The sequence below is a fragment of the Nematolebias whitei genome, chromosome 15 (genome assembly GCF_014905685.2).
Source record: "Nematolebias whitei isolate Nwh7 chromosome 15, NemWhi1, whole genome shotgun sequence".
NCBI lineage: Eukaryota > Metazoa > Chordata > Actinopteri > Cyprinodontiformes > Rivulidae > Nematolebias > Nematolebias whitei.
In genome coordinates, this window is record NC_056512.1 from 38,223,065 (window position 1) to 38,233,778 (window position 10,714).

A 10,714-nucleotide genomic window follows, 5' to 3' on the forward strand; every position below is an offset into this window, starting at 1 on the left:
ACCTATAATCTGAATATAGATTACAGTCCACCTATAATCTGAATATAGATTACGGTCCAACTATAATCTGAATATAGATTACGGTCCAACTATAATCTGAATAAATTACAGTCCACCTATAATCTGAATATAATTACAGTCCACTTATAATCTGAATATAAAGAACAGTCCACCTATAATCTGAATATAGATTACAGCCAATCTATAATCTGAATATAGATTAGTCCAACTATAGCCCGATTAAAACCAGCATATTTAACATTTAGTCTGAATTTATCAAGATTAAAGTTGGATTATTATCAGATTACCATCCAAGATGTTTATTTGAAGTGTCTGCTTCAATCAGCTGAGGGGGGATCACAGAAGACAGAAGACGTTTCCCACAATGCAACACTGTTACCTGTAGTTTTCAGGTCAGGGTGGGGCTGAGTCTGGGTGGCGTGGAGGTGGGGGGCGGGGTCACTCTGAGGCAAAGGGAACCTCTGGAGGTGGGGGTTTGACGGTGACGGGCTGAGACGTTCGGCGTGGGGGCGAGGGTTTGGGCTGAGCCTGCTGCTGCATCGTGTCGTAGTACGTGACGCCGCCGTAGGTCACCTGGGCCTGACCCTGGAACATGCACAGGTGAACACGTCAAACACGCTCCACAGTCAACTTTTACTGTTTGAACATAGCGCCCCCTGCAGATGACACACATCAGCTGCTAACCTGTGGGCTTGGGTACATGGCCGGGTACGGAAAGGTCACGACCCCTGGCGGAGGGTAGAAAGGAGGAGGCAGCAGCTGCTGCGGTTGCCCCGGCGACAGAGAAACAGGTGGGGCTCCATAGAGGGCGGGGTTAGCGATGGGGGCTCCTGATTGGTGGGGATGTAGACCTGCAGACAGGAACAGAACAAATATTTTTATTTTTCTTGTTTATTTAAGATCAGTTTGAACTTTGAGGACTCTGACCAGGATGAGGGATGTGCATCTCAGGCTGGACCAGCATGCCTTGCGGCGGGATGGGGGCGGCGCCGTCACTGTAGATTGGTCCCTGGTACGACACTGAGACGGAGACAAAGGAGGCGATTCAGAGCAGAAAGCTGGAGACTCTTCGGTCGGACAGAGAACTGATTTAAACATCGGATCAAAGATCTTCTCTTTGTTTACGGATTTTAATCAAACCGGTTTCAGAACATGAAACCGGACCTTACCGAGCCCGAAGACAACCAGAACAGTTTAAAACAATCATTAATGTGAGGGTTCACTGGTCTCTGCAGGTGACCAGCATCTGGTTCTGCTGGGTTCTGTTGTTACACAAGCCAGGCTGCAGCTCCATCAGAACAGAACCCACCGGGCCTCAGCTTCTGGAAACATTAGTGTGGTTGGAGGCTTACTGGGCTCGTAGTAGTGCCCCTCCATCACTCCCAGGTGGATGGGCGGCGCCGGTTCTGGAACAGCTCTCTGGCGCTGGGACGAGTAGCGTTTGGCCCGGTTGGCACCGACGCCCATCTCCTCCATGTTGGAGAACGGAGGCGGGCCGCCGCTCATGTGCAGGGGGTTTGGAAGGCCTGGGGAAGTGAACAGAACTTAGTCTGGTCCAGTTGGGACACAGAACCAGCATGGGGTTCTGATTCCACTTCAAACCCAAAACAGCAGCTTAACTTAACTGGGACACAGGATCGAGTCAGGGGATTGGAGGAAACCATAGACCACAGCCAGTCTAGACCGGGTCAGAACCGCTGGACTTACCTCTCATCTCTGAGCGCATGTAGGACGTCGGGCTCTGACTCCAGTTCTGTTGGGCCAGACTGAGCCGAGCCACATCCTGGTCCAACTCTGCCAGTCCAGCGCCTCCTCTTCCTGCCGCCGCCTGACCTGAGCTATCTGCCCCGCCCACCCAGCCCTTCCCTCCCCGACCGCTGGGGGAGGTGGTGCTCCCCCCGGATGCAGACTCCTCCACAGAGGGCTGCTTGCTGCCCAGGTCCGCGGGCCGTGAACGAGTCCTGCGGGCCAGAGAGTAGGATTTCCGCTCCACTGGCCGCTCGGTGGGAGAAGCTTCCTGATTGGCTGCAGCAGACTGGAGGGAGGGGTCAGAAGGGGGGGCAGCCGGTCCAGGTGCAGACTTGTCGGCACCATCTCGCTGCTCCTGCCGTCTGGGTGACTGGTACCCGCCCAGTGGAGGGGAGGCAGCCGAAGCTGCAGAGGCTGAGCTTAGTTCCTCCTCTCCTGCCTCCCCAGGACTGATTAAAACCTCCTCGATGACCACTGCCGACCCTCCTCGTCCTCCAGGACCCCGCGCTCCCCTGCTGGCCCCTCCCCTCTCTCCTGCGGGTTCTGGTGGAGCTTTAGAACCCGAACGCTCCCTGGGATCGGCCGGAGGTGCGTTTGATTCGTTGCGCCTGTACTCCAAATGATGGGTTTGGTTATGGTGGGGCGGTCTGCTGCGGGAAGGGGGAGGCCTGGAGGAGTTCCCGCAGCGCTGAGAAAGAGGAAGAGGAGGGAAGGCAGATGATGAAGAGGAGGGAGGGACAGATGAAGGTGGAACAGATCCTCCTCGGTTCTGCCAGGACCGGGTCGGTCTTGGTCCTCCTCCGTCCCTCCACCGTTTGTCCCTGTTTGGAGAACCGGGTCTGCAGAGACAAAAACAGGACCAGTTCGTTTATCTGACGGACAGGAAGCTGGCCCCGCCCACCGATGCATCAATCTGTGTCTTTAAAACCAATTTGGGCCGGAGCGGCTCGGTGGACTCACCGGGGTCGTCTCTGTCGGTACGCTCGGTCTCCGGAGCCGCCGCCGTTCCTGATGTCATAACCGTAGATGGCGATGAGCTCCTCGCGGCTCTTTGGCGCCTGCTCCTCCTCTCTGAACCGGTCATGCTCCCAGCGGCCCTCGTCCTTCCAGAGCTTCCTGTTCCGACCTTTGGGCCTGAGGGGGACACAGAACTTGCTGATTAGAGCTCCTAGGTCCAGACCTCTGAAGAACTGAAGCGCCGTGGGGGGTCAGCTCACCGCTCCTCCTCCTGAGCGTGGCCACGGACGTCGTGCTCGAAGAACAAACCCTTCCTGGGGATGTAGGCCGGGTTTTTCCTGTCCTCGTCATCATCGAGCTGCTGACCCGGTTTTCCTCCCGCCTTTGTCTCTGGATCATCAGTGGACTCCTGCAAGTGTTTTTACGGGTTAATGACAATCGGTTCTGATCGGGCCTTTCACAGAATCTGTTGTTTCAATTAATCTACAGATCTGTGGCAGAAATAAGACTTCTTAAAGTTAAACCCCCCTGAAGGTCCAGTAAAATCCACACAGAACCTCCCCCTCAGCCCTGTTCTGTTCCAGAACAAACTGGTAACAATGTTCGGTTCTGACCAGAATGAGTCTAAATGTTAGAACCCATGGAAAACTGAATGTTTTCTACAAACGGACATTTGGACTAGTTTTGGACATTTGGACTGGGCCCACCCCAGTCCCGATGCCATACTCGGCCTCCATTCCAGTTCCAAAGCCCGACCCAGTTCTGGTCCAAAAACGGCAACTTTTCTAAACTCTCGATGGAAACACTCGGAAGCTTCTACTGGCTCAGTGAGCTGTCATTCAAAGGATGATCAAAAGTTTCCATAGCAACCAGAATGATGAGAGAAGACCAAACAGCAGCATTCTAAAGAACTGATGTGTGGGTCTAAAGGTTTGGACCGGTTCTGATGGGAGAATCTGGATGAGTGGATTATCTGGAGGATGTATTTGTGATTGGACCCATTGTGTTTTGATCAGAATGAATCGAACAAATCGAATCAGAACAATAGAGTTCCCGTCAGTTTATCACAGCTGTCGACCCGGTAAAACCCACAGAACACAAACTGGTCAATGATCCGATCCTCCGACAGCCTCACCTGTCCGTCACCGCTCTGCCTCTCTCCAGCGAGGTTTTCTTTCTCCTCTCTTTTCTCTTCCTCTTTACTGTGTCCTCCTGCCTTCCCCTCAGCCTCGTCTCCGGCCTCGGCCGTCTCCTCCTCCTCCTCATGTGTCGGGTCGTCAGCAGCTGGAGGTTTGGACTCGCTGGCTGCTGCAGCTGGAGGTTCTTCTTCACTGTAACCCTCCTCCTCATCCTCCACTCCCTGACAGAAGAAGCAAGCCAGGATGAAGACGTTAACCAGCGATTAGATAGATCCAAAAAGCCCTTCATTTACTATTAAAAGCATCCAGAAGGCCCGTCTGTTCGGTTCCGTTTACCTCAGAGTGGGAGGCGTTCTCCTCTGGGTCGGCGCTGTCGTAGTCCGAGAGGACAGCTGATCAGAAAACAGAACCGTCAGAAACTGTGACGGAACGATAATCAGACAGAAAACGAGCTGAACATCAGTCTCACCTTCTCCTGCTCCGTCTTCGCTCTCCTGCAGACAGACAGAACCAGAATCAGACAGACAGAACCAGAATCGGACAGTAGAAAACATGATGCAGGTTCTGCTTCATAGGACCGTTTCACCGTCTACCATCTGGTAAAAGTACCGAGCTAAAACCAGAACCTTTCACCGCATCAAGCTCAAAAACATTTCTGATACGAGCGACGATTCTGTTAAGTTTTCCGGGTCGCTCCGAGGTAAGAAGCTGGAGGAAGACGGGTCATCAGCTGAAGGATCGGCACCACAGACAGAACCAGCAGGAAATTAAAGGACACAGATGGAAGCAGTTGGTCTGAACAGAACTCTCAGGATCTGTCTGACACTACCTCGGACCGGTACCAACAGCTCTGCTGTGGTCCAAAAGAACCAAAACGTTCTGTTCTGACTGAGCAGACGCGTTCCCTCTGTGGTTCCTGCAAGTTCGTGATTAATGATGATTTTTCTCACGATGATTTCAACGTCTCTGCAGACGTTTTCATCACTGGTTCTGGTCCATTTCCACTCGGTTCTTCTCTGTACGGATTCTGCTACAGCCACATCCTGAATACTTGTCCAGACCTGGGACAGAATCATGCACTGTACGAGTTATTTATGGTTTAACTGAGGGGATGAATAATAATAATGAATAACTGGATCTTAAACTCCTTGCAGCTGTGCTTCCAGCAGACTCGTCTGAAAGCAGCTAATAACGCTAATGTTTTTAAATAACTCTTTTGTAATAAAAGATTTTGGTTTTAATTTAAATCACTGTTTGATGAACTACAGGAAGTGAACCTTACTGTTCTCTTGAACCAGACTGGATTACTTTAAATATTTTTTTTGTATCTGAAGGTCGTGAGGACACTTTCACTGAATTAACTGCAAACAGCAGTTGAACCCACAGATTTAGAACCCTTCACAATAAGAGCCTCTAAACACCTGTAGTTATGAAAACAGATTAATTATTGTTCTTCGGTACAAGTGACACCCAGAAATTCAGTTTTCTTCTCGTTAACTCGGGTGAAGATGAACCTCGTTAACTTCTGCAGGGATTCTATTTTAATTGTTTATGTGTCCTGATGCTCAGTAATCCAGGTAGATAATGTAACCAGGTGGAGTCAGGTCCTCTGGATGGATTCTTCTTGTTGAATCATTTCATCTTTTATTCAAAGGACTTCTTCAGTCTGAGGAGCTGCAACAAACTCAGTCTTATAAATAGCACTTTCTCATAGTGGATCAACCAGTTTGTTGTTGACATCCAGAACTAGCTGTTCACATGATCAAGGAGGATCATCAGCCTAACGACCGATCGTTAGTGCCCTGATGACTAGGGCTGGGCCAAATCATATCGTTCATATTAATACCAGTAAAAAAAAAAGCTTGTCCGGGAAAATAAATTATATCATGATATGCTAATTTCATGACGAAAGTACGTCAGTGTTTGTCCCCCCCGTTAACAGAACCGAGCGCGCCAAACTACCGAACCGAACTGCACACCCCCATCCACCTGTCGGTACTGACATAACGTTAATTAGCTGCACACAATACTAGCTAGCTAAAATGCTAAAAACAAACAACATGCAGCTCGGCTGCGTTTCTCCACCCAGCTCTAAACTGCGGGTACAGACAGTGACAGCTCAACTGTCTCTCCCTCCCCCCCACCAGCGCAGCTCGGCTTTTTTCTCTCCCCCCACCCCGCTCTGGGCTGCCAGTGCGGGCGCAGCTCGGCTGGGTCTCCCCCAGCTGTAAACTGTCGGTACAAACACGCGCAGCTCAGCTGTGTCTCTTAGTACCACAGTCCATGGACCAAGAAAAGAGGCAGGTGATCAAAGACAGAGCATCAGAGAAATTTAATAATTCCTGAAGGAACAGAGGAAGTTGAAACACCACAAGTTTCAGGGTCAGCTGAAGATACCTTTCACAAATTTTGGAAGTTATAGCTCATTTAAAGGCAACATATTTTTTGTTGTATGTTACATTTATGCTCAACAGATGTTAAGCTTCATTTTATTTATCTAAAATAGTCAGGTCCTCTGGATGTTCAACGTCCAGAGGACCTGACTTAACTTTTTTAGATTTTTCTACCTGGATTATAGCACATTTAAAACAGAAACTGTTACTTTTAGATAAAAGATGAAATGTTTCAACACGAAGAATCCGTCCAGAGGACCTGACTCAGCCTGGTCAGGCTGATTATGTGGCTTAAACTTGTTTAATAATTTAGTTTGAATCAAAGCACTGTGTTTAATTTATTTATTTATTTTTACTGCAACTAAAAATAACACTTTGTTCTAATTACATTAACAGCTTTTTATTTGAGACTTTTAACTCATTTATTTTAATATAAAATCTGAACGAACATCTTCAGAGTGATGATTTCATAGGTTAAATTTGAGGTGAAGTGCAGAGATGGGAGAAGAACATGATTTGATATTACAGATTCCAAGTATATATGGTTTGGTACGTGAGTATTACAGATCAACGGCATGCTTGTGAATTAAGACCTATTTGCACGGGATTAGTTTTACGTAGGGACCACGTGCTATTTGTAATAATTACAGAGATTGTTTCCCTTTGGTTTAATAGCATTTAGGACAAGTTTGAGACGGAACAAATCTGACTGGATGATGTCGAATGCTGACTGTAGAAGCTCAAAAACCTTAGCAACTGTTCTAGCTCAACATTAAACAACTGTGTCGTCAACATAGAAATGTATGGATGCATCAGGAATCATCTGACCTACATTACTTATGTAGACTGTGACGGGTGGGTCCTAAGACTGAGCCTTGTGGTACACCATTGTTAATGGTTAAATAACTGGAGGAAGTACCATTATGTTGAACACATTGCCTCTGGTCTGAAAGATAGTTAGAGAACCAACCAATGGTGTGTGTTCTGAGAAACCGATTTCCGAGAGTTTATGACAAGATGTTATGATCCAGTGTCAAAAGCTTTAGACAGGTCTAAGAAAAGTGCAGCACAATAATCCTTAGCATCCAGTGCTTCAACGTCATTAAAAACCTTCAGTGAAGCAGTGGTTGTGCTGTGTTGTTTCCTGAAACCAGATTGATGATGAGGTAAGATGTTAAATGAGTCCAGATACTTTTTGATTTGAGAGTTGGTCAGTTTTTCTGGAAACTTGGCAAAGTTTAGAGATTGGTCGATAGTTGTTCAGTGAGGTGGGGTCACCTCCCTTCAGCAAAGGAAGAACAAAGGCTGTTTCCCAAGCGTCTGGAATGGAGTTTCGGCTTATGGAAAGGTTAAAGATGTGGGACACTGGTACTGCGATGATATGAGCGGCCAGCCTTAAGAAATAAGGTGGAAGTTCATCTGGTCCTGCAGATTTTTTAGAGTCTAGACCTTTTAACAGTTTATTAATCTCATTAATTGACAACGGGGAAAGAGAAAAGGTGTGATTTACAGAAGATTGACTTGTAGGAGACATATGGTTTGTAGATGTTTGACTTAAAAAAGAAGTGGCTGATTTTCCATTAGAAACTGTGTCAAATAAAGAACTGGAATCAACAACAGGTTTGTTGAAACAGTTCAGGATCTTGTGCTTATTTGACACGTGCAGAAGCAAAGTTAACCAGAAGTTGTGATGGCAGGTCAGATGAATGAGAGCTGCCAGAGAGATGGTTTTCCAGAATCTTTTAGGATCGTTTAAAGATCCTAAAAGATTCTGGAAAACCATCAAAGATCTAAACTTTAGTTCTTTGGACATATGAATGACGTAAAGTGGCTGATTGAAACACCTTTATGCAACAGCGGCAGAACAAAAGTCAAACATGATTTATTGAACTCGAAAAGTAAAGTTTTCAGATGTTTAATAAAGATATTATCCATCTGATGAATGAGCCTCAGAGGAGGTCCAGGTTCGATCAGAACAAACGGACACCGATATATATATATATATATATTTTCGCAGTCATTAAACCCAGAGGGTCACATCCTCTGTGGAGTTCAGCCCGGGCCCGCTGGAGGTTCGGGCCCACACTGCCAGCTCCGTACCCAGATTCAGTTCGACTGAAACCCAGTTTGGATCTGTTTGATTCTGCTCGGATCTCCTCTGATCCGGACTGAGGGGAACACACTTTGTAACCGGATAAAAAAGGTCCAACTGGCGCCTCGTCGTCTCCCAACACCAAACCGAGCATCGGTAAATCCACCGGATGACTCATAATTAACGGCTATACAGAACCGAACCGGAGCTGTCGGACACCACAGGTTTACTGTGAGCGGTACCAGTGAGAACTCCCAGCGCGCGTTCGGACCTGAGTGCTGGGGGACCGACGTTAGCTCCAGCGGTTAGCCTGGACAGCTACTCACACACTCGGACTCCACGTCTCTCTTCGGTTCGGTCCGGCCCACTTCCACCACCACCGGGTCGGGATCCCGGACTCGAGCCTTCGGGTCAGGAGAACCCGACTTCCCGCTGTCCGAACCTGAGCCGGACTCGTCGTCCTCCTCGCTGTCCTGAGACGCGCGTCTCCTCCTCCTCCGCCGGTCCGCCATCTTAGAACTGGAATGGTTGGAAGCGGAAGAAGAAATGCATCATGGGTAATGGAGTTCATGAAGGTCTCCTGTTTTGATTAGCAACTTCCTCACAGCTTATTGATCTCTACTGCCACCTTCTGAGTACTGTATATTACATTACAGTATTTATATTTATAAATAATATTTGTAGCAACCCAATAAAGTTTTATTGACTTGTTTTAATTTGAGCAGTAATTTACAACAACTTGGATTTTTCTACCTGGATTACTGAGCATGCATCAGGATATTTACAACAACTTGTTTTTACTATGATGTGATCTACAGACAAGCTGTTTGTGTAGGAACACTGTAATAAAGGGCAAGTGTGATTAACACCAAACACTTGGTGCCACTACTTCAACTCAAGGTTCTTTATTGTCATTCACATGTGGTACATGAGTTGGAACGAAATTGTGTACACAAGGTCCCAGTTACATCCAACAACAGCAAAAATATAAATGGTAAAATAAACAGTAAATAAGGATCTAAGATATAAACTAAGAAATACGTTAAACACTAATAGTACAAAACGATACGCCAAACAACAGCAGCATGAACACGAGTCTGTGTGAGCAGATGAGTACGAATGAACGCAGCAGAATCAAATAAATCAGCAGCATGAGATCAGCAGCATGGATAATCAGCAGCACATAGCAACAATCAAAGTGGCATTACAGCCATTTTTGTTCACAGTGATTATCCTGATTAGGGATTTATGAGTCTAACAGCTTCAGGGTAGAAGTTGTTCCTCAGTTAGGTCTGCAACCTTTATGATCAAAAGAGCCATTTCTGCCCCTTCGTTGGCTAAATTAAACGTGTCCAGAGCCGCAAAACCTGCTACAATTGTCATTATCAAATGGTGATGGGCCATGAATCACCATGCATGGGCCAGTTTAAGGTTGTTAAAGTGGGGGGTTTCTGGACAGTAGGCGTGAATTTATCAAACATCTGATGATTATTTATTAACCTTTATTTAACCAGGCAAATCCCATTGAGATCACAGATCTCTTTTGCAAGGGAGGCCTGGGCTTGAAGGCAGACTAACATGCATGTTTTTAGTCTGTGGGAGGAAAGGGGAGTACCTGGAGAAAGGCCACGCAAGCATGAGAAGAACATGCAAACTCTACACAGAAAGACCCCAGGTCCAACCGGGGATTGAACCCAGAACCTTCTTGCTATGAGGCAACAGTGTTAACCATTGAGCCATCATGCTGCCAGATCTGATGATTGTCAACATTGATATTTTGACACTTTGAGACAAAAGAAAAGACTGGATTCCATCCATCCATCCTTTATCTTTACCCACTTCTTCCTTTTCAGGTTGCAGGGGGTCACTGGTGCCCATAACCAGGTCGCAAGTCTATCACAAAAGACTGGATTCTTATAAAGAAAAATAAATATATTTTGCCTTTTTTTTTTTTTAACTAAAACAATGAACTGTGAAGGCTTGTGGGTTTTTTTATTGTGGAGAAAATGAGTATCCTATTGTGAATAATAAAGCATAAATTTAAAGGGAGATCCCATACGACGATGTTAAAACTTATTTGGCCAATAACTGATACCAATATTGATATTTTTTCCCAAGACCTACTTACAGAGACTACATAGCTTTCTCTGTTGTGGATTTAAAATACTACATTATTCTGCTTGGTCTTTGTCAATTTGGCCTGCTACCAAATGCAGATGCCAAAAACGGTGCTGACAATGATGTAACACTTCAACTTGGATTATGTTTAATGTCACTGGGTTGTTATATAAAAACAGTGCCTTATATATACAATATATATATATATATATATATATATATATATATATATATATATATATATA

General features: G+C 46.3%; 1 protein-coding gene across 1 annotated transcript in view; it reads right to left on the minus strand.

Annotated features, from left to right (window-relative positions):
- Positions 1-8,881, minus strand: part of casc3 (casc3 exon junction complex subunit) — a 10,162-nt gene extending 1,281 nt beyond the window's left edge. The window contains exons 1-11 of the mRNA XM_037688650.1: positions 8,678-8,881; positions 4,336-4,360; positions 4,203-4,258; positions 3,863-4,087; positions 2,988-3,136; positions 2,731-2,904; positions 1,729-2,609; positions 1,374-1,547; positions 949-1,041; positions 706-872; positions 401-606 (exon numbers count right to left, since the gene is read on the minus strand). Of these exons, the coding sequence (XP_037544578.1) occupies positions 460-606; positions 706-872; positions 949-1,041; positions 1,374-1,547; positions 1,729-2,609; positions 2,731-2,904; positions 2,988-3,136; positions 3,863-4,087; positions 4,203-4,258; positions 4,336-4,360; positions 8,678-8,863 (2,277 nt within the window). The 5' untranslated portion in view covers positions 8,864-8,881 and the 3' untranslated portion in view covers positions 401-459. The remainder of the gene's footprint in view (positions 1-400; positions 607-705; positions 873-948; positions 1,042-1,373; positions 1,548-1,728; positions 2,610-2,730; positions 2,905-2,987; positions 3,137-3,862; positions 4,088-4,202; positions 4,259-4,335; positions 4,361-8,677) is intronic.
- Between the last annotated feature and the right edge of the window lie 1,833 nt (positions 8,882-10,714).